Source organism: Lithobates pipiens, unplaced genomic scaffold (genome assembly GCF_037356315.1).
Source record: "Lithobates pipiens isolate NorthernLeopardFrog02 unplaced genomic scaffold, aLitPip1_a1.2 Scaffold_1, whole genome shotgun sequence".
NCBI classification, from domain to species: Eukaryota; Metazoa; Chordata; class Amphibia; order Anura; family Ranidae; genus Lithobates; species Lithobates pipiens.
Genome location: NW_027507685.1, coordinates 152255729 through 152280725, shown reverse-complemented (window position 1 = coordinate 152280725; position 24997 = coordinate 152255729). Strand labels below are relative to the sequence as shown.

At 44.4% G+C, this 24997-nt stretch overlaps 1 protein-coding gene across 1 annotated transcript; it reads right to left on the bottom strand.

Annotated features, from left to right (window-relative positions):
- Positions 1–271: 271 nt before the first annotated feature.
- Positions 272–23389, bottom strand: ENDOG (endonuclease G). Its single transcript, XM_077478675.1, has 4 exons — positions 23283–23389; positions 7518–8078; positions 3799–3908; positions 272–1055 (listed from the first exon to the last, which is right to left on the bottom strand). Exons 2-4 carry the CDS (start codon positions 7992–7994, stop codon positions 773–775), a joined length of 870 nt encoding a protein of 289 aa, XP_077334801.1. The 5' UTR covers positions 7995–8078; positions 23283–23389; the 3' UTR covers positions 272–772.
- Positions 23390–24997: the final 1608 nt, after the last annotated feature.

The following is a 24997-nucleotide window of genomic DNA, read 5'->3' as shown; positions in this document are numbered from 1 at the left end:
GTTCATTCGATTTCTCTTATAACAAAAAGTAGAAAATATCTTCTTTTTTTTTAAATTTTCAGTCTTTTTCCTTTTATATCGTAAAAAATAAATATCGCAGAGGAAATCAAATACCATCAAAAGAAAGCTCTATTTGTGGGAAGAAAGGGACGCAAATTTTGTTTGGGTACAACATTGCATGACCGCGCAATTACCAGTTAAAGCAGTGCAGTGCGAAATTGTAAAAAGACCTCTGGTCCTTAGGCTGACAATTGGTCCGGGGCTGAAGTGGTTAAGTAGTCTACAGGTGTTAGTTTATGCATAGGTTTTCCATGATTAACATAAGCATGGTCATACACATTTCTACTGTACATATGGTAAAAAGCAACATGATTCTATATTTTAGAAGTGAACATGTGCTTTGCCCATGCTGGACAAAAAAACAACAATTTCCTTCTATTGCAGCCTCATCAGGACTACATCACCACCTTCTCTTTTCCCCACCACCATTCCACTACATCCAGGAATGGGGGAACATACGAGTCACCCCCTGCCTTTTAACTGACAATGCTGGTGCTTGGCTGCTCAGTCACTCAATGATGTCACATGGAGGTGAGGAGAAATTCCACAGCCCTGTGTAAGCTGCAAGACAAGAGTGTACACAAGGCCTCCTTTTTATGCTCCTGATGGAAGGGAGCGCCATACGTGGGGCTACCATTAAAGTAATGCTGTCAATTTCCCATAATTGCAAGCACAAGTCCAATGAAAGCTGACATAAAAGATCAGGATGGTGTCATCTGCCACCAGCGGTGATGGCTTTTAAGTTATTTGTTGTCTTGAGAATGTTTGGAACAAAAAGCAGGCCAGCAGCTCGCTCAATACTCTCTATGGGCACCAGGAAGTGCTCCAGGGGGATCTTATCATCTACAGGACAGTTTGGCATGACGTAGGGTCTAAGTTCAATCTCCCCGTTGAATTTCTCCAAAACGACTACCTTGAAGAAGTGTGTTGGGACAGCCACATTGTTGGTGCCAATCACTTGGTACTTGACATACATTTTACCATCTGCTTCCATCCTAAAAAGAAAAGTGGTTGAGAATGAGTCTATAGGCATGAGTAAAACTATTTCTTTCACTTCTATTGAGGAACACAGGGATTAAGAGACTGGTGGGCTATACTTCTTACTATAGGATGACTGGATGCTGGCAAACAAGAAAAAGTTTGGGACTAGGCCAGTATAACCTACCCTACTTTTCAGCATGCCAATGTGCCTGGATAAAGAATAAATCCAGGCTTTGGCATGTTATACATAGTTACATTATTCCAACTTGATCCAATGTAACTATGCATATACTATACATGGATGATATTGCTGGAAATCACTGAAGTAGACCCTGCTACTGCAATGATCTCCACTTCCTTCTGGGTCCTGTACTGAGTGGCCGACCTGATGCCTTGCGAATACAGGAGGTCGGCCACTCAGCATGTTGCCATTGTTTGCATTATCTGAATTAATGCAAAGCATTCTATGATTGGAATGGGTGGAGAATGTGACATCACCACCCCACCTCTGAATTAGGCACTAACAAAAAAAAAAAACACATTTGAAACCAATCGGGAAAATTTTCCTTTACACACTATCACTTCTGCAAGGACAGGTGTCTGAGCTGCAAGACTTATCCTGTAATGAACCCCTTCTGGTCCTAAGCTGGCTATACATTATACAATTTTCTCATTCAATTTCCTTAGATTTACCTTCAACTATGTAGTGCAAGGGCCTGCCTGATTGCATACGAATTGAAAGTGTTTAGGTGTGACCTCATATTATATGGTTTTGGTAAATATACAATTTTCTTGTACAATTTTCCTTTAGATTTATCAAAACCATATAAATATGAGGTCACACCTAAACACTTTCAATTTGTATGCAATCAGGCAGGCCCTTGCTCTACATAGTTGAAGGTAAATCTAAGGAAATTGAATGAGAAAATTGTATAATGTATGGCCAGCCTTACACAAGGACAAGGTGGTACTGAAGCAGACCTTCCTTCCCAAGGTAGTTTCATGCTCCAGGTCATAGGAAGTAGCTATCTCTCTATTGCCTGGATGTAGTTTCTGTTAAGTGACTATAAACTCACATTTAAAAACAATGGTATATCTAGATTAAATATAAGGCCGCGTACACACGCGGGGACTGTTCGCTCAACTTTGTCCGCTGAACAGGGTTTCGGCGGACAGTCCGCTCGTGTGTGGGCTTTCAGCGGACAGTTTCAGCGGACAGTCTGCTGAACAAAGTTTTTCGGAAATTCCGAAAAACTGTCCGCTGAAACTCTGTTTCAGCGAACAGTCCCCTCGTGTGTAGGCTTGTTCGTCAAACTAAGTTCCGCGCATGCTCAGAAAGGATTTACACGCCGAAGTTTGCATTGCAGTGTATAGGACGTCGTATTTTTCGTCTCGTCGTACGTGCCGTTCACGTCATCGTGCACGGTTTCAGCGGACTGTTCGTTCGTCGTGTGTGGGCAAGTCCGTCCATGCTAATTTTGAGCGGACTGTCCGCTGAAACTGTTTGACGGACAAAGTTGAGCGAACAGTCCCCGCGTGTGTACGCGGCCTAAGTTGAGTATACCTTCTATTTCTCTCTTCCTTTGTGTCATCTCTCAAATGCAAGCTTTTTTTCTGCTATTGTCAGACATCCTATTTTGTTATGGCTACGTTTGTTCACCATGCTCCCCTTGTGTAGGTGAATGTAGCCACCCCTTCTTACTTGTCCTCTGATGTAGAACACAGAAGAGCGCCAGATCAGTAAAAAATGCATTTATTTCATCAGATAAGTAAAAGTCTCACTTACACGGACAATCAGTATTGTGTGTGTAACCACTCAGCTGTTCCCTCGAGCAGGCAATGTCCCAGAATACAGGTATTGATGATATCCTCGCCAGTGCGCTGGGGGAAAGCTTGGCTGTGCTCTGCAATCCACAGAGACACAGACCAGCACGTGCAGGCGGCGTATGAAGTCAGCGGGGGATACCAGAGTACACGACGCGTTTCTGAGCATGCGCCAAATCCAAAACGGACATGTGCGCTCCTTTTTCAAGTGTAGGTGTAAACAGCCTACACCTACACTACGTCATACGCTGCCTGCATGAGCCGGTCTGTGTCTCTGTGTCTCTGGATTGCAGAGCACAGCCGAGCTTCCCCCCAGCGCACTGCCGAGGATATCCAACACCTGTATTCTGGGACATTGCCTGCTTACAACAGTAAGCGACTTTAAACAAAAAACAAAACAAAAAAACAGCTGTGGTATACTTGATATTTTAGGATGACTGATGTTAGGCTGCATTCACACCTGAGAGTAGCGTTTTCAAGCGTTTTTTGCGGCGTTTTTTTACCGTGATTTGGCGCGAATTTGTGCAGGGCAAAAGGTCACCAATGTTAAAAGAAGAAAAACGCCCAAATCAGCCCGATTCGCGCGACAAAAAAGGGTCTGGAACTTGTTTGAGCTTCAGGCGTAGGGCTTCAGGTGACTTGGAGTGGAGATGTGAACCATCTCCATTGAGAATAATGGATTTTTTCCCCTCCAGCGTTTTGTAGCTTCAGGCAAGCTACAAAACGCTCAGGTGTGAATGGGGCATAAAAAAGGAGTGTAAATACTGGTTTCTCAAGCAAAAGAAAATATTTCAGTATCTCTGTAACTATTTATCTATTACTGCAAAATTGTCAACATAACTTGAACGTAATGTTTTGGTTAAGGTCCAATTTCAGGTTTCCACCTTGGATGTTCCTGTTTATTTTAGGTATAGTTGTATGCATTTGACTTACTTGGGTAAAAATAGGGGACCGCTGCACACATACACGTTTCTGTTACTCTTGGTTAGTGATCTGCAGTATTGCTCCAAGTTGTTCCAGGCATTTTGATTGAGATTTGGATTCTGAAAGAGTGAACGTTAGGATCGCATCAATTTCCGATACAACTGGTCCTTTAGAATTATAAAATGCCTACATAAGAGTGTCCTGATTTAAAGTAAGCCTATATTCTCAATGCAGTCCCTGCATATACTGTATGTTTAAGGTCCCTTTCACACCTCCGGACCAATCAGGTTTGCCTGTTAATTTTTCAGGCGGACCTGATTGGACCACCCATTGTTCCCTATGGGGCGGCAGATGTTAGCGGACACCTGCCGGGGATCCGATCTGATAACATCCACTTAAAATAGACATACGTTTGCCATCTGTCCAGTGGATCAGATGACAAGCGGTTGGAAACAAACAGCCCCATAGAGGAGATCCTGTTATGTCCATGTCCGCTCTGCATAGTGGATCTCCCGCTGAGCAGGTGGATTCCACTTGGATGGATCCGCTCCATGTAAAAGGGGCCTAACTATTTCCAAATAGTTTTGTTCCATGGTTGAATATAGACACCAAGCAGAATAAAGACACAAGTACAACCTGAATGTGTCTGTGTATATGTTACTATCGGATTCAATATCCCTGTACATTGTTTGCTGAGAAACACATTTACGTTTTTGGAATTTATCTACACCATCTGATATCACCAACTGGGGAAGAAGTACCACATCCCTAATGATCTAACAATTATCAATCCCTAAATTAGGACCTCATGCACACTGGACGTTTTTACAGCTGCCGTTTTTGGCGTCACATGTTTTTTTCTGCAGTCAATAAACTCTCCAGTATGTTATCCTATGTGTACATGCACACATAGGCTCTTATACAGAGTTTTTAGCAGGGGTGTTTTCTAGCTGGGAAAAAAAAAAAACTAGTGGGTTTTGAGAGGACCCTTTTAGCTGTAAAAACACTAATGCTGTGTACACACAGTTGGACTTTCCGGCAGAAAAAGTCAGACAGAATAAAATTCTGATGGACCTAGAAATAGAACATGCTTTAAATCTTTCCCACGTAATTAATTCCTATCAGGAAAACCATTCGTCTGTATGCTGTTCTGACGGACCAAAAACAACACATGGGCAACTATTGGCTACTGGCTATTGACCTTCCTTTTTCTAGTCCCGTCGTACATCACCACATTCTAGACGATCGGACTTTGGTGTGATCGTGTGTAAGCAAGACCGTTTTAGCGGAACTCCGTTGGAAAAACCGTCAGAGTTTATTCTAATGGAAAAAACGGTTGTGCGTGTGCGGTATAACTCTGAAAAAAGCTGAAAACAACTTAAAAATGGCAAAAAAACATGGCTATTTGGTGTTTATCAGCGTTCTTTAACCATAAGCTTTTATGGCAGTAGAATTTTGCTAAAAAAAATAAAAAAATAAAATAGAAAGCCGCAAAAAATGCTACTATAAAAACACTGAAAAACTCTACAGCTAAAGCTTTCTACAGCTAATGTCACTGGCCTTTTTATAACATCCAGTGTGCAAAATGCCATAGGATTGATCGGCTTCTCTGCTTTTCTTCTTTAGGTATCTTAGATTAAATAGTTTCCCAATACTAGAGTCACCATTCAAAGATTTGAATATTCTGAAAATATCTCCTCCAGGGAGAAGTGTAATGTTAGCAGTTGTTCCTCATAACTGAGGTCCTAAATCCCCATTAATAGCTCTGTTGCTCTTCTTTGGACTCTCTCCACTTCAAAACACATCCTTCCTGAGGGCTGGTGACCAGAACTGGACATCATACTCAAGTGGCAGAACCAAAGTGGTAGAAATATAGTTTTATCTCTTGAATAAATACCCTTGCTGAAGCCTGGCATTGCATACTATTGCTGAGTCTGATCTACCAGGACCCCAAGATCATTTTCCATCCTTGTTTACCCCAGAGGGTCTCCCCCTAGCGTGCAACTTGTATTTATCTCTTAAGCTCTCAAGTGCATTACGTTACATTTTTCTTTATTAACCACTTGAGACCCGCTATTAAACATGATTTTTTTTTTTTTTGCATCTTTTTTTGTTTGTTTAGCAAAAAATAAAACTCCGAGCTGTAATTAAATACCACCAAAAGAAAGCTCTATTTGTGGGAAAAAAATGATAAAAATTTCATTTGGGTACAGTGTTGTATGCCCGCACAATTGTCATTCAAAGTGCATCAGCGCTGAAAGCTGAAAATTGGTCTGGGACTGAGGGGGGGTTTAAGTGCCCAGTAAGCAAGTGGTTAAACCTCATCTGTAATATAGTTGCCCAGTTCCCTATTTTAACTAGGTCTTGGTTATGGAGAGTTGCTACATCCTGTTGTGAATTTATTGCCCTACTTAGTTTTGTATCATCAGTGAACACTGAGATTGAACTATTTATTCCAACCTCTATATCATTTATAAACAAGTTAATCAGAATTGGTCCCATGACAGAGCCCTGGTGCACTCCGCTCACAACTCCAGACCATTCAGAAAATATGCCATCACCACCCTTCAGAAACACTCCCGCAACCAGGCACATACCAAATCATCAGTGCCAAAAGTTCTCAATTTGTAAATGAATTGTTTATGGGGTAATCTATCAAACGCCTTAGCTAAATCTAGCTATACTACTTCCACAGGCCTTTCTCTATCCAAAGTACAGTTTACCTCCTCATAGAATGTTAAAAGTTTGGTCTGGCAAGAACAGTCTTTCATCAGCCCATATTAGTTACTAATAATGATACTATTCTTATCAGCAACTTCTTGAACATGGCCCCTTATGATTCCTTTCAATAGTTTACATGCCATTATCGTTAGGCTGACTGGTCTATATTTGCAAGGTTTTTATATATGTATACACACACACACACACATATATATATATATATATATATATATATATATATATACACATACACACACACACACATACATACATATATACACCCTTTTTGAATATTGGCACTACAGCTGCTTTTCAGGAATATGCTGGTGGCATTCCAGCAAATAAGCTCTCTTTGAATATGAGAAACAATGCTCTGGCTACACGGCAAAATTTTTTTTTTTTAGAACTCTTGGGTGTAACCATCCAGTCCTGGAAATTTCTTTAAGTATTTTTTTGAACACTGGTTTCTGTCAGCCACAAGGGTACATTCAATATATTGTTGTACTAAACAGAATATAGAAGAAGAATGTAATTATTACAGTTGCCTTCTCCCTGTCACTTGTGACCAACTTCCCCTGATCATCCTTTATGGGGCCAATATATTCTCATCTCAAATTATTATTATGAATATATTTGAAAAAACTTTTGGGGATTTTTTTTTTTTTACTCTCCTCAGCAATGTGTCTTTCATAGTCTATTGTAGTTCCCCGATCATGCTCTTGCATCTTACTGTGTCTATGGACACACACAGCCTGGCTCAGAAGTGTTTGTGCAACGGTACCTCCTTGGCACCTGGCTTGCTGAGGAGGCAACCAGAGGAAGAAGGTGTGGACAACACCGGCAGGGGATTTAAAAAAAAAAAAGGAGGTTAGAAGACCGCTCTGTGCAATATTGTTGCACGGATCAGTTAAGTTTAACCTCTATTAGTTTACCAATAAAAGAATGTAGTCTTTTATATTACTTTAAGGTGGTGTTAGCTTATTTCGGATGAGAGCAAAATCACTGACCTGTGGGTACACATTACTTAGTATGAAAGTTTCATCCATAGCCTGCTGGCTCCACTTATGATTGGCTGCTGCTGCCAAGTGTCCCCGGTCAAATCCACTTCTCTTGAAATCAGAGTTTGTGGCCCGGTGATAAGGGTGTATGGACTCATCTTCTCTGAAGTTACAGCGACTCCGATCCGCCATGCCCTGTATGCGCTCACCGTTCAGTTGTTCTAGTACCCACACTGGGCCACGCAGCCTCGGGTCATAGCTGAGCATGTGGGACTGGCGAGTCTTAAGCTGGGTGAAGCCTGGCAATCCAAACCTAGTGATGCCAGAAACAGGGGAGAGGGACACCTCCGATGCCGCCTGTACGATTGGATAGAGGCAATCATATCTAGACTTGTCATGTAGTCTCCATTTAGTCACCCCTGCACCCAGCACAGCACCAAATGCCAGAGATAACCCCGAAACCAAAATCTGCCTTCTAAATCTCATTTTCAAGCTATCAGAAAGTGTTCTGGCACCTTCACGTCTTCCTTATTCAAGTAGGAGTAGAGGATACATTCTTCAATCCTGTTCCTGCAAAATAAAGAATCACAATGTATATTTTCCTCATCTCAGACAAACCTTTATAACATGCAGAGAAAAGATTGTTTTTTACATTTACTCACTACCTTGCTGTATGCCCCCAATTACAGATCCACTCAGCATACTGTAACTCACAACCCAGTTTATGTGAGAGGTATTTTACATCTGCCTATAGTTCTGCTTTAGCAACAATCCCATACCAAAAAAGATTATCAGAATAAAACCTATTAGGAAAAATAATATAGTCTACACATCTGGTCACGTGACTTCTTTTAACCACTTGCTGTCCAGGGCAATTTGTTTATCTTTTTTTACATACATGTTAAAATCAGCCATGTTTGCTACAAAATTGCATAGAAATCCAAACATTATATCTTTTCTGAAAGCAAAGGCATTGGAGAATAAAATAGTGGCTTTTCATTTTATGTCACATGGTATTTCCAGAGCCATTTACCAAATGCAAATTTTCAGGAAAAAAAAAAGAATTTAGTGCACACAAATGACAAAATAATGTACTTTCCTGTCGCATCATGGCAGCATACACCTATGGGTTGTGGCTCCACCTCCGCAACCTGATAGGACCGCATGACTATTAAATCTTGAGAGGGCCCCCGCCCCAGTATTCTCCTTTTTTTCCTCACCTGACAAGACCGGACAATACCCCTTACCGCTATCGCCCCAGCCAGGTTCAAGCCTCTCCTGGGTGGAAGTCCTACCTGTACAGCCTCTAAATGAGCTTAACGGAGGAATCCCCACTCTGATGGTCTCAGGGGTCTCATTCTTATTTCCAAAGCTTAAATAGATTTATCGTGCAGTGGCCTCTAACCTGTGTTTTTCCAAGTATCTGTACTCTTTCCTCTTGCTGGGCTCTGTAGTTCCTCTCTCTCTCCCTCCGAGCACCAAACGTTCAGCGCATGCATGGGCGACCAGTTTGCCAGCTTCCAAGATGGCGCGGGACCTCACGGAACGCTTCTGCTCATGATGACGTCAGCGCTGTAGACGGTGGAGGCGGTCAAAAACAGCACTTTCCATTGTGTACTGTGGCTGCTGCTGCATTTCAAAATAAGAACGTTTTCAGACTTTTTCGATCGTTTATTGCTACATCCTCTTCCTTGTTTCTCTCAGAGCTATCAGGTCAGTTTTTCTTTGTTGTTTTTTTTGGGTATTCTTTCCTTGCAACTCTGCATATCTCCTTACCTGCTTTTTGCACACTGACTTCCGTTCGTTTTTAGTAATCACTCCTCATGGAGGCCGCTGCCCCAGCAGACCACCGCCAGCCTAATAGTTTAATAGTTAAGAGGGGTCGACTTGGTAAGTGCGAAGAGGAAAAAGAGAGCCTGTCACTAACGCTGTCTAAATTGCACAGCCCTATCAGGTCATCCAGATCATCGCACTCAAGAAGGAGTCGCTCAAGTCACAGACAAAGCCGAGATCATGGCAGAAGCCGTTCAAGGTGCAGGGAGAGTGGAGGTCACAGGAGGAGCCGATCAAATCCTACTCTCGACATGGCCACTCCTACCACAGGAGATCCCCTATGTGCAGGCATTCTCCTCGCGCTCGGAGCCTCCGTCCATCTGGGAATTAATGCTGGATTTGTGGCGCAATAGGCTGACCTGTCATACGTGCTTTAATGAAGCAACTAAAGACAGGGAATTGGAACCTAGCGACCCAGCCAAAGAGTCGCCCCTCCACATCGCAGGGACAGAAACTAGCAGAACTATGCAAGGCACCTCATCTGCTGCGCCTTCCTCTTCAAAGATGTCAGATCCTCTGTTGGATAACGATGACATAGACACATCTACCGGCTTTGACTTCGCACTGATCGAACCCTTCATTAATCAGTGTAGGAAGTGATCGATTGGGTGGAGGAAAAAGAAACTCCTCAAAAAGTGAGGAAATATTTTCCGAACCTCAAAAAAGACCCTGAGACCTTCCCATTTATTGATGAACTTGAGGATCTAATCAAAGAGGAATGGCAAAAATCGGAAAAGAAGGTCAGCCTAACTAACAGGTTAGCAAAGCTTTACCCCCTGAAAGAGCCTAACGCCACCCCATCGGTGACCCCGCCAGTGGTGGACTCTTCTCTGATGCGTCTTGCCAGACATGTAACACTCCCAATTGAAGATGCAGTTACATTTAAGGATGTGCTGGATAGGAAAATCGACTTGGATCTTAAAAGATCCTACCTATCGGCAGGGGGCGCATGTAGGCCAGCTGTGGCACTAGCTGCTGTCGGTAGGGCTATTTCCAACTGGTCCTCCAATGCCGAGAAGTTGGTAACAGAAGGAGTGGAGCAAGAGAAAGTAATCTCAGCCCTCCAGGAACTGTCTCTCGTAGGCGACTTTGCAATGCTGAGCTCAGAAATGGCCAGAAGGGCACTTTGGCTGAAGCTCTGGTCAGCGGATCCATCCTCAAAATCAAATTGGTGTAAGATTCCCTTTGACGGGGTTAATCTCTTCGGGGAAAAACTAGACTCGGCCATTTCAAAAGTTACCGGTGGAAAATCGGGTCTTATCCCTTCGGATAGAAGGTCTAAACAGCAAAGGCCGCCAGCCTCCAGACAAAATCTCCCAGACAAATATAGGGAGGCAAGATCCTATAGACCTGGCAGAGAGTATAGAAGGAATTGGAAGAACCCTCAATCATCCTTCCTCAAGCTCCATAAAGCTAAGACCCCTACCACAGGGGATCAGAAGTCTTTTTGAAGGTGTGCTCACCCAACCAGCTGTAGTAGGAGCCGGGCTCAGATGGTTCAAGCGGGTATGGGAGGAGGCAATAAAAGATCCATGGGCAGTAGCGACTGTCCAATTCGGCCACAAATGGAGGCTCCAAAAGCAACCAAGAGACCATTTCCGTGTAACAAGATTACCGGCATCTCGGGAAAAGAGGTTGCTGCTGAACGAATATATTCAAGGTCTCAACCAGAAACAAGCCATAGTGTAAGTTCCACTACCACAAAGAGGGAAAGGCTTCTATTCCTCTTTATTCCTGGTAAGGAAGAAGACAGGGGACCAACGTCCTGTCCAGTGGCGTACCTAGAGCATTTGGCACCCGGGGCGGATCCTATATCTGGCACCCCCCCCACCATAAAATGTAAAAATACCCCACTGTGTCCCCTGCATACCTCTGCATCCTTCAATATCTTTTTGTCACTACTGTGTACCCCCCCTCTCCGCAACTGCACCTCTGGACCCCTTTACATTACACAGGACCTTGCGCCTAAGGGCCTCTTTACATTACACAGCACCCTGCACCTCTGAACCCCTTTACATTACACAGGACCTTGCACCTAAGGATCTCTTTACATTACACAGGAGCCTGCACCTCTGGACCCCTTTACATTACACAGCTCTTGTACCTCTGGACCCCTTTACATAACACAGCACCCTGAACCTCCTGACCCCTTTACATTACACAGCCCTTGTACCTCTGAACCCCTTTACATTACACAGCACCCTGCACCTCTGCACCCCTTTACATTACATAGCCCCTCACAGCTCTGGACCCCCTGCATGTTACACAGACCCCCTACAGTGCAGACCCCCCTCCCTACCATACAGACCCCCATCTACAGTGTAGACCCCCCTACAGTGCAGACCCTCCTACAGTACAAAATCCTCCCCTACAGTGCAGACCCCCCTACAGTACAGACCCCTCCACCCTACAGCGCAGACCCCCCCTACAGTGCAGACCCTCCTACAGTACAGAATCCTCCCCTACAGTGCAGACCCTCCTACAGTACAGACCCCTCCCCCCTATAGCGCAGACCCCCTATAGCGCAGACACCCCTACAGCGCAGACACCCCTACAGTACAGAATCCTCACCTACAGTACAAACCCCCCTACAGTACAGACCCCTCCCCCTACAGTGCAGGACCCCTCCTACAGTGCAGACCCCCTACAGTGCAGGACCCCTCCTACAGTGCAGACCCCCTACAGTGCAGGACCCCTTCTACAGTGCAGACCCCCCTACAGTGCAGACCCCCCTACAGTGCAGACCCCCCTACAGTGCAGACCCCCCCTACAGTGCAGACCCCCCCTACAGTGCAGACCCCCCCTACAGTGCAGACCCCCCCTACAGTGCAGACCCCCCCTACAGTGCACAGACCCCCTACAGTAAAGAACTCCCCTACAGTGCACAGACCCCCTACAGTAAAGAACCCCCCTACAGTGCACAGACCCCCTACAGTGCACAGACTCCCCTAAGGACCCATAATGTACCTCGATCCCAAGGCAGCGGCATTGCAGGGGGGAGGTGCGAGCAGCACCCGAGGGGAGTGACACCTGTCGGCTCAGTGATCCGGGACCCGGAGCAATAATCCCCGTCTCTGTGGTTGCGTGACTCACGTCGCGCCATTCTGATCAGTCTCGGCAGCGGCTGTCACTCACAGCCGAGCAGAGTGAAGCCGCCTCCCCCTCCTCCTTTATGTCTATACAGTGCTGTGCATGGAGGAGGGGGAGGCGGCTTCACTCTGCTCGGCTGTGAGTGACAGCCGCTGCCAAGACTGATCAGAACGGCCGCGCAACGCAACCACAGAGAGAAGGGGATTATTGCGCCGGGTCCCGGATCACTGAGCCAGCAGGTGTCACTCCACTCGGGTGCTGCTCGCACCTCCCCCTGCAATGCCGCCCACTGCCAGTGCTCTCTGTGTGGGCTGCGAACCCGAGGCACGGCGCTGTCTCCTCTTCAGTTGCGGAGGGGGGGTGCTGTCCTGACACCTCCCCAGTGTGTGGCACCCGGGCGGCACGCCCCCCCCACCCCCCCCCCCACTTAGTACGCCACTGGTCCTGTCATGGACTGCAGTCAATTCTCCAGGCCATCAACATAGGAGATTGGATGCTCTCCATCGTTTTACAAGACGCTTACTTGCATATTCCCATTCACACCTCATTTCAAAAATTTCTCTGCTTTGTAATAGGCCGTCAACATTTCCAATTTCAAAGTCTCCCATTCAGAATCTCCACCGCTCCAAGAACATTTACCAAAATCTTACTCCCAGTGATAATCCCTATTAAGGGAACAAGGCCTAAGAGTTCACCACTATCTAGATGACATCCTTCTGCTTGCAGACAACCGAGACTCCCTCCTACTGCATCGAGCAATCCTAATCTCCACCCTACAGAAATTCGGGTGGCTGATAAACTGGGGAAAGAGCAGCCTAAGTCCCACGCAGAGAATGATCTTTCTGGGCGCAGAACTTGACACCCGCCTCAACACGACAGAACTTCCGGAAGAGAAAATTCCCATCCTGATCCAGAAAGCAAAGAGACTACTCACGGCCACCACAATTCCCACCAGGGAGTGTCTCAGTATACTAGGGTCATTCTCAGCAACTATCCCAATGGTCCAATGGGCCCAAAGGAACACCAGGCCTCTTCAAACATAATTTCTAAAACAATGGAATGGCGTGTCAATGACCCAGCCAATCGTGATTCGGAAGGAGGTGAAGCAAACAATCTGATGATGGACCAGATCACACAATTTAAAGAGGTGCAAACGCATAGTCCTCGCTTCTCAAGAAGTAATCACCTCGGATGCAAGCATGGAGGGATGGGGAGCACACTATTGTCACCACGCAGTCCAAGGTCATAGGCCGTTCAGAACACACAACGTGGTTTCCAACATATTAGAGATGAGAGCGGCATTCAAAGCACTACTAGCCTTCAGCCCCTTCCTGAAAGGGAAGGAAGTCCTACTGAAAATGGACAATCGGGTGGCAGTCGCCTATATCAACAGGCAAGGAGGCACCAGGAGTCGTTCCATGTTACTAGAAGTCCGGCCAGTTTTCGAATGGGCACAGCTGAATCTAGCCAGTCTGAGGGCAACATATGTGCCAGGTGTCCAGAATCAAATAGCCGACATCTTGAGCCAAGAATTCGTATCCAACCACGAATGGGCCTTAAGCCACCAAGCTTTTTCCCTGATAACAAAAACTTGGGGGGTACCAGATATAGATCTGGCAGCGACACTGAACAACACAAAGTGCCAGAGGTATCTGGTGAGAATTCCCTTTCCTTCGGCAGAAGGCACGGACTGTTTGCAACACAACTGGAACTTCCGCTTAGGCTATGTTTTTCCACCAACACCAATCATTCCGAGGCTTCTACTCAGAATCAAGAACTCAGGGTCTACAGTAATAGCAGTCCTGCCTTTTTGGCCCAGGCGACCATGGTTCACAACACTACTTCAGTTGAATACAGCAGAACCATTGCCGCTTCCCATGACAGCGGATCTACTCTCTCAGGGACAACTTCTCCATCCATACCCAGAAAAATTACACCCGACAGCCTGGAGACTGATGGGGCTAGGTTTGTAGCTCAGGGCTGCTCCCAGAAAGTGATAAACACTCTTCTTCAAGCCAGAAGGGCTACCACCAATAACACCTACAAAAAAATCGGGGACAAGTTGCTCTCGATCGCACAAGCCTGGGACCCTTCATCTCCAACCGTTGCTCAGATCCTGGAGTTCCTACAGCTAGGTCTCGACAAAGGTCTTGGGTCAAATACCCTGAAAGTGCATGTATAAACTATCAGCTATAACAGGTGTGAAGTGGGCACAAGAGCCTCTTATTTCTCAGTTTCAGAAGGCCTGTCTAAAATTACAAGACCTCCCAGGAAACCCTCCTTTCCAACCTGGGATCTTTCAGTAGTGCTGGATTTCCTGTCCCGTGAACCATTCTTTCAAGTTGAGGGAGCATCTCTATGGGCTCTAACCCTCAAAATCACCTTCCTGATAGCGATTATGTCAGCCAAAAGGGTCTCGGAAATGCATGCACTGATGGCAAAAGAACCATACCTAACCATCTACCCAGACAAGGTAGTTCTGAAACCTTCGGATCACTTCATCCCAAAAGTGGCATCCTCCTTCCATTTTAATCAGGAAATATGCCTTTCCACTCTTTCCACAGAACAGGTGAACCCACATCCACTTGATGTCAAATACAATATTCTGGCCTACCTCTCAAGAACCAGTAACCTGAGGGAAGGGGAAAATCTCCTAGTCATCCCTCACGGCTCTAGAAGAGGACAGGCAGCAACTTCCCGCACTATCGCAGAGTGGCTGGTAAAAGTCACTAAGAGAGCTTACTCGTCTAACCAAGCTCAAGTACCTGAGGGCTTAAGGGCGCATTATACAAGGGCGATGGTGACTTCCTGGGCACCTTCCTTTTCCTTCAGAAACCATCTGCAAAGCAGCCACATGGTCTTCAAAAAGCACTTTTATATCTCACTACAAAGTGGACTCCGCTAGGCTGTCCACGGTGAAATTCGGGAGAGCAATTATTCAGTCCAATTCCTCTATTCCTTGTAAATAAACTTCTTTCTGCTCATACCCACCCAATTTGGCGAATTATTCCCCATAGATGTATGCTGCCATGATGTGACAGGAAAACGGAAAATTGTATACTACCCGTCCGTAATTTTCCTTTCCTGTTGCATCTCATGGCAGCATACAGATGCCCACCCATCTGAGGTGAGGTATCTATATACTGAGAATACTGGGGCGGGGGCCCTCTCAAGATTTAATTGTCACGCGGTCCTATCAGGTTGCGGAGGCGGAGCCACAAACCATAGGTGTATGCTGCCATGAGATGCAACAGGAAAGGAAAATTGAGGATGTAAAAGGATGGTGAGTATACAATTTTCCGTTTTATTTTTGTAAAATATAAAAAAATGTTGCATCAAGTAAATAGATACCAAACACGTCAAGATTTTAAATTGTGCACGCCTGTGACATGGCGACAAGCTACGGTACCTAAAATCGTCCATAGGCGATGCTCAAAAAAGCCTTTTCAGGTTATTAGTTTAAGCGGACCTCCACCCTGAAGTGGAAGTTCCGGTCATCTGATCCCTCCCCCCTCTGGTGCCACAATCGGCACCTTTCAGGGGGAGGGGGGTGCAGATACCTGGATAATCCAGGTATCTGCACCCACTTCCGGGACAAGCTAGCCGCAGATGCCCCGCCCCAACCCCCCCCCCCCCCTTTGTGTTCTGGGAAACACACAGTTCCCAGGACACAGCGGGGACCAGTGGAGACGCGCAGCGCGACTCGCGCATGCGCAGTAAGGAACCGGGCAGTGAAGCCGCAATGCTTCACTTTCCGATTCCCTGACAGAGGATGGTGGCGGGGGCAGCAGAGAGACGAGCGATTCCTCGTCATCTGCCGACATCGCTGGACCCTGGGACAGGTAAGTGTCTATTTATTAAAGTGGTTGTAAACCCTTACAAACCACTTTGACCTACAGGTAAGCCTAGATTAAGGCTTACCTGTAGGTCCAAGAAATATCTCCCAAACCTATACGGTTTAGGAGATATTTGCCCAAAGACGGGCGCCGCTATCTACGGCGCATGCGCCGTAGACAGCGGCACGCAGGCGCACTGAGCGGGGCATCGTCGATGATGGCAATGCCGCGAATCTCGGCTCCTGTGCGCATGCACGGGAGTGACGTCATCGCTGCTCCGGCGAATCACAGCGCCGGAGCAGCAAGACCCAGGGAGACCCACCAAGAAGATGGACGCTCGGAACTACAGGGGACAGCGGTGACTTCGCTGGCTCCTGTGTCAGGTAAGTGACACATAATGGACTACTATGCGATGCATAGTAGTCCATTATGCTTTGCCTTTACAGGGAATGAAAGAGGAAGTAAACTCATCAGGGTTTACTTCCTCTTTAAAAGTCAGCAGCTGCAATATTTGTAGCTGCTGGCTTTTAATATTTTTCTTAAAGGTGCAGCTCCTCTTTTAGTTACATGTGAGCTCTGTTGCTAGAATTGGGTACACACGGGCCGATAATGGTCGGTTTTGGAGGAACTGGTCCACTTTTGGCCCGTGTGTACAGCTCCCTGTCTCACCACTGGCTTCTGTTGAACAGGCATGCTGGGAAACCAACATCAGAGCAGCAAATGGCTGCAAGCGCTGACTGGTGTGTACATCTGGGGGGGGGGGGGTTGGGGGGGGACAGACCTATGTGCACATTTAAGGGGGGAACAGGGGAACTTTAAATGTTTAAAATTATAAAAAAAAAAAAAAATTATTTTTATAAATATTTTTTTATTTAACTTCTTTCCACCAGCCATATGCATATATGTGGCCTCTTAGTGGGCTTTAACACCGAGAAGCCACATATATGAGGCCTTATGTAAACATTTTTTCTGTGCTGACAGTACACTCCTAGCACAGAGACTGCATACTTGTGATTGGAAGCTTTCCGAAAATGCGACAGTCAGTCACAGTGGTCACATGATCAGAATTCCCACCTCCATCACCTGGCATTAAGAATCTCTTTAAGGGCTGGGAGACATGGGCAGGAAGGATATAACTTTACGTTTGTTCCCCCTTGTGATAGCTTTGGACAGTGACAGGTACCCTTTATGGAGACTTCAGGGGTCTTATAGATCCCTGTCTTCCCTGTTAACAGCCATGAATGACAGCTCTGAAGCCAAAAGTGACAAAATCGTTGTTAATTTTGGCTTCATTCATCACAAAGGAGATGGGGGAACAGATGTTCCTCCCTCTTTTCTGTGGGCACCTGGCCCAACCTCTCACCATGGTCCCTGGCTAATCGATGCAATGGGAAAGCCCAGGAACCACTGTGGGGGGCCCCTCCAAGCGCAGTAAAAGTAGTTGGGCATCTACATCTCTAAAATTTGGTATATAAATGTATATATAGCATGTATAGATACGTATGCTGGACAGCAAGTGGTTAAGGCCCATTTACACTGTCGCTTTGCAACATGTGTCCAGGTTTAGCATATTAACCACTTCAGCCACAGAAGATTTGGCTGCTCAATCACCAGGCCATTTTTTGCGATACAGCACTGTGTCGCTTTAACCAATAATTACGTGATCGTGCGATGCTGTACCCAAACAAAATTGACATCTTTTTTGCCCACAAATAGAGCTTTCTTTTGGTGGTATTTGATTGCCTCTGTGGTTTTTGAAAAAAAAAAAATGAAAATAAAAAAAACAATATCTTTTACTTTTTGCTATAATAAATATCCCACATTTTTTATCAAAAATTTTTTTTTTCCTCAGTTTAGGCCGATATTTATTTGTCTACATATTTTTGGTAAAGAAAAAAAAATTTAAAAATCGCAATAAGCATAAATTGATAGGTTTGAGCAAAAGTTGTAGCGTCTACAAACTAGGGAATACATTTATGACAATTTTATTATTTTTTTTTTTTACTAGTAATGGTGGCAATCTGACATTTTTATCAGGACTGCGATATGGACACTTTTGACACATTTTTGGGACCATTATACAGCGATCAGTGCTATAAAAATGCACTGATTACTGTTTAAATGTTACTGGCAGGGAAGGGCTTAACACTAGGGGGTGCTCAAGGGGTTAACTGTGTTCCCTAGGTGTGTTCTAACTGTAGGGGGATGGGACTGTCTAGGAGGAGAGAGAGAGATGGTGTTCATACTTAGTATGAGCACATGATCAGTTTCTACACCCCTGAAAGAACCGGGATCTGTGTGTTTCTCGCTCTGTCACAAGCGATCGCGGGAGCTCGGTGGTCATCACGCCCACCGCGCACTCGCATCAGCTCCGGGCACGCACCCCTAGTGGCCAAAAGGCGAAGTGACGTAAGGTAAAGTTGTTTCGCCCAGCCGTGCCATTCTAAAACTGCGGCGGCTGGTCAGCAAACGGTTAACCACTTTCCAACCACAATACATTACATATATATACACACACATTTTATATACAATATATATACTGCAGTTTGCAAGGGGTTTACTGGGGTTATGGCTAAAGCCATCAGCCATAACCCCCAGTATTTTTTTTTCTTCAGCCGGCGGCTGGCTTTCCCATGAAAGCCATCTGAGTGGCTCATTAGCAGCTGGATCACTTTCCGAAGCGGCGGGGAGCAGGACATGTTTCTTGGGCTTACCGTTTTTAATCAGCAAGCCTGAGAAACAATCTAACCATGTGGCCAGCTGCCTCCGATCGCCTCTATGGCCTTGGAAGACCGGAGCAACGTTATGACGTCACTTCCGATCTAGAGAGGAAGTAAACAACTTTTTTTCCCTTAAAGCAAAAGAATATATATATATATATATATATATATATATATATATATATATATATATATATATATATATATATATATATATATATATATATAATATTTATTTATATTAGAGTTGCGTGATTCTGGCCAAAATGAGAATCACGATTTTTTTGCTTAGAATAAAAAGATCATGATTCTCACGATGTAAAAGCTTTCACGTTATACCAAAAAAAAAAAAAAATGGGCTAACTTTACTGATTCATTTTTTTTTCACAAAAAATTGCAGTTGAAAGACCGCTGCGCAAATACAGCGTGACATAAAATATTGCAACAACCACCATTTTATTCTCCAAGGTGTCTACATATATATATATATATATATATATATACTATATATATATATATATATATATATATAATGTTTAGAGGTTCTAAGTAATTTTCTAGCAAAAAAAAAATAATGATTTTAACTTGAAACCAGCAAATCTCATAAAAAGGTTCAGTGTTTAAGTGGTTAAACTTTTTTCACTACACACAAAGTCTATTTCATTGACAAATTGTTACAATGTTTATACTTAAGCTCAACTGATAAAGAATGTTATGATTCTTGGCAGACTGCCCAGTTTTTCTCTTCCTTTGTTTTGACAGATGTGGCTTCAGAAGAGCAGAGAGAATTCTTTGCATAGCAAGAATCCTGAAACACATCAAGATCGCAAGGGGAAAAAAATTGCGATAACGATTCTTGACGATTAATCACGCATCTCTTTATATATATATATATATATATATTTTTTTTTTTTTTTGATCTTCAGTGGGAGGCGATGAGAGACAATTCCTGGGGTTTCCGTGTTCTCATGTGACCAGCTGTGATTGGACACAGCCAATCACATGGTTAAAGAGCCGCTGCTCTTTACAGAGATCTGGGTCGCGCCTTGTCCTAGTAACACGGTGCAATCGCCACGTTGCGTGTGCCCCCACGAGCGCACAAGAGCAACCATTCTGGGACGACATATGACATTGTGCCAGAACGAGAGCCACACCGCCCCTCTCATTTCACAGTGGGCAGGTGGCAAGTGGTTAACCACTTGAGGACCGCCGTATTGCCATTGTACGTCAGCACAATGGCACAGGCAGGCATAATCACGTACATCTACGTGATTGCCTTCCAGCGGGTGGGGGGTCCGATCGGACCCCCTCCCGCTGGTTACGGCGGTCCGATTCGGTCCAGGAGCGCTCCGTGATGAGGGGATGGCCGTTGGTTTTCGGCCACCCCCTCTGGATCGCTCCTGGCCAATGAGAAGCTTCCTCCCCTGTGTATTGTTTACACAGGAAGGAGGAAGTGATGTCATTCTCCTCGGGGCGGTCTTTTTGACCGGACTACGAGGAGAACAGTAAAAGTAAGTGTGCACCAACACTACACTGACATGTAGGTACACACAGGCACACAAACCCCCCCCCGATCGCCCCCCGATCCCCCTCCCCCCCCAGTCACAGTGTCACTGATTGCATTGATCATTTCTTTACTGATCAATGCATTCAGTGTCAGTTGTGACAGTAAAAACTGTCAGGACAGTTAGTGTTAGGGGGCTACCCTGGACCTATCACCCCCCAATAAAGATTTAACCCCCTGATTGCCCCTAGAGTTAACCCTTTCACCCCCTTTTGCCAGTGTCACTAAGCGATCATTTTTCTGATCACTGCATGTGTCGCTAGTGTCGCTAGGTAGCTAGTTATTTTTTTAGGTTCACCGCCAGGTTTTTATATCGCTAGGTACCCCGATATACTACCCAATAATGTTTTTAACCCCCTGATTGCCGCTAGTTAACCCTTTCACCCCCTTTTGCCAGTGTCACTAAGCGATCGTTTTTCTGATCGCTGCATTAGTGTCGCTACAGTCGCTAGGTAGCTAGTTATTTTTTTAGGTTCACCGCCAGGTTTTTATAGCGCTAGGTACCCCGATATACTACCCAATAATGTTTTTAACCCCCTGATTGCCGCTAGTTAACCCTTTCACCCCCTTTTGCCAGTGTCACTAAGCGATCGTTTTTCTGATCGCTGCATTAGTGTCGCTACAGTCGCTAGGTAGCTAGTTATTTTTTTAGGTTCACCGCCAGGTTTTTATAGCGCTAGGTACCCCGATATACTACCCAATAATGGTTTTAACCCCCTGATTGCTGCTAGTTAACCCTTTCACCCCCTTTCACCAGCGATCACAGTATAAGTGTCACTGGTGACGCTGGTTAGCCAGTTAGTTATTTAGGTTCCCCGTCAGGTTTTTATATAGCGCCAGGGACCCCCATATACTACCTAATAAAAATTTGAACCCCCTGATTGCCCCTAGTTAACCCTTTCACCACTGATCACCGTATAAGTGTTACGGGTGACTCTGGTTAGTTTGTTTTTTATAGCATTTTATATTCAAATCCGGAAGGCAGTGCTTGGTTTTCGGGGTCCCGTACGTGGCTAGGCTCCCAAAAAGTCCCCCACATGTGGTATCCCCGTACTCGGGAGAAGCAGCAGAATTTATTTTGGGGTGTAATTTGACTTCTGCCCATAGCATGTGTGAGCAATATATCATTTAGTGACAACTTTGTGCAAAAAAAAAAAAGTTTGTAATATTCCCGCAACTTTTGGCAAAATATAAAATATTCCATGGACTCAACATGCCTCTCAGTAAATAGCTTGGGGTGTCTACTTTCCAAAATGGGGTCATTTGGGGGGGTTTTGTGCTATTTTGGCATTTTATGGCCTTCGAAACTGTGATAGGTAGTGAGGAGTTAAATCAAAAATTTGCACCCTTAGAAATCCTGAAGGTGGTGATTGGTTTTCGGGGTGCCGTGCGCGACTAGACTCCCAAAAAGTCCCACACATGTGGTATCCCCGTACTCAGGAGAAGCAGCAGAATGTATTTTGGGGTGCAATTCCACATATAACCATGGCATGTGTGAGCAATATATCATTTAGTGACAACTTTTTGTAAAAAAAATTTTTTTTTTTTTTTTTTGTCATTATTCAATCCCTTAGGACAAAAAAAATAAATATTCAATGGGCTCAACATACCCATCAGCAATTTCCTTGGGGTGTCTACTTTCCAAAATGGGGTCATTTGGGGGGGATTTGTACTGCCCTGCCATTTTAGCACCTCAAGAAATGAGATCGGCAGTCATAAATTAAAAGCTGTGTAAATTCCAGAAAATGTACTCTAGTTTGTAGACGCTATAACTTTTGCGCAAACCAAAAAATATTCGCTTATTGACATTTTTTTTACTAAAGACATGTGGCTGAATAAATTTTGCCCTCAATGTATGACTAAAATTTAGTTTATTCGATTTTTCTTATAACAAAAAGAAGAAAATATCTTTTTTTTTCAAAATTTTCGCTCTTTTTCCATTTATATCGCAAAAAAAAAAAATCGCAGAGGCAATCAAATACCATCAAAAGAAAGCTCTATTTGTGGGAAGAAAAGGACGCAAATTTCGTTTGGGTGCAATATTGCATGACCGCGCAATTACCAGTTAAAGCAGCGCAGTGCGAAATTGCAAAAAGACCTCTGGTCCTTAAGGTATTTATTGGTCCGAGGCTGAAGTGGTTAAAGTGTGTTTTTTTTTTCCCCCAAAAAATTTGAAAAACTGCTGTGCAAATAACATGTCACATAAGAAAATTAAAAAACAACTGCCAGTTTATTTCCTAGGGTCTCTGCTAAAAAAAAAAAAAAAAAAAAAAAAAAAAATATATATAATAATAATAATAATAATAATAATAATAATAATAATAATAATAATATATATATATATATATATATATATATATATATATATATATATATATGCATACATACACATACACACACACACACACAACCCTAGTATTCAAGTGTTCCTATCTCTTTGCATCGCAGCACATTTAGAAAAGTCCAATTTGTCAAATGTATTCCGGTAGTGTCCAGCCATGCTGAGATTTAGTATACTTTCTATAGAAATTAGGTTGTGCTGCTCTTATTATAATGCACATGGACTTTTGACTTGTATGCCCTTGACTTGATAGGAGGAACAAACACCCAGAATATCTATTTCTATACCAGCAGAGAAAAAAATACCTAATAAGAAAAGACTAAGAACAGCAATCGTAGACTGGAGAGGAAGGAAGATTGTAAAATACACAAACCACATGACTATACTCACAGAAGATTTGTCAATGGATGAGAGAAGCAACATTGATAAAAGTCAGGCTGAAGGAACAAGAGAGACATGTCACAGGAAACCTCATACCTCCACCGCAATAAGATCAGCACCATCTAGTGGACATTTGTAGAATTGCACTTCAATAAAATAATTAGTTATTGATAGCCATGTGGCAAGAGCAGCCTTTCCCAATATATATATATATATATATATATATATATATATATATATATATATATATATACATACATACATACATACAGTGCCTTGCGAAAGTATTCGGCCCCCTTGAACCTTTCAACCTTTTACCACATTTCAGGCTTCAAACATAAAGATATAAAATTTTAATTTGTTGTGAAGAATCACCAACAAGTGGCACACAATTGTGAAGTGGAACGAAATCTATTGGATATTTTAAACTTTTTTAGCAAATAAAAAACTGAAAAGTGGTGCGTGCAAAATTATTCGGCCCCTTTACTTTCAGTGCAGCAAACTCACTCCAGAAGTTCAGCGAGGATCTCTGAATGATCCAATGTTGTCCTAAATGACTGATGGTGATAAATAGAATCCACCTGTGTGTAATCAAGTCTCTGTATAAATGCACCTGCTCTGTGATAGTCTCTGGGTTCTGTTGAAAGCGCAGAGAGCATCATGAAGACCAAGGAACACACCAGGCAGGTCCGTAATACTGTTGTGGAGAAGTTTAAACCCGGATTTGGATACAAAAAGATTTCCCAAGCTTTAAACATCCCAAGGAGCACTGTGCAAGCGATCATTTTGAAATGGAAGGAGTATCAGACCACTGCAAATCTACCAAGACCTGGCCGTCCCTCTAAACTTTCAGCTCAGACAAGGAGAAGACTGATCAGAGATGCAGCCAAGAGGCCCATGATCACTCTGGATGAACTGCAGAGAACCACAGCTGAGGTGGGAGAGTCTGTCCATAGGACAACAATCAGTCGTACACTGCACAAATCTGGCCTTTATGGAAGAGTGGCAAGAAAGCCATTTCTCAAAGATATCCATAAAAAGTCTCGTCTAAAGTTTGCCACAAGCCTCTCTCCCAGACATATTGGACGCATTTCGGCAATACTATGGTTCCCTTTATACCTCTGTACTTCCCTCGGATCTCATGCCACAGGACCTGGCGCCTTGGCTGGACCCCCTGGCACTCGGCTGGCTCTCGGACGCCGAGAGAGAAAATTTGGTGAAGCCCATTACCCCGGAGGAGGTATAGAGGGCCATTTTCTCCTTTCCTGCAGGAAAATCCACGGGTCCAGATGGTCTCCCTATGGAGCTCTACAAAACCCACGGGGCCCTTCTTGCCCCCCAGCTGGCCCAGCTCTATACTCACTGTCTGGCGGAGGGCACCCTTCCCACCTCCATGAGCCATGCACACATAATACTAATCCACAAAGCCCCTAAGGACCCCACATCCTGCGCCTCATATAGGCCTATCGCCCTCCTAAATGCAGACTTCAAAATCCTTACCAAATTGCTCACTACGAGACTACAGCCCCTACTGCCATCTGTGATAGAGACGGACCAGACCGGTTTTATGCCTAATAGAGCCACTGACATCAACTTAAGACGCCTGTTTACCAACATCCATGCACAACACCTCAATGAGGGTTCCCGGGTGGTGGCCTCCCTGGACATAGAGAAGGCCTTTGACACTGTGGAGTGGCCTTTTCTGTGGGAAGTCCTCCGCAGAA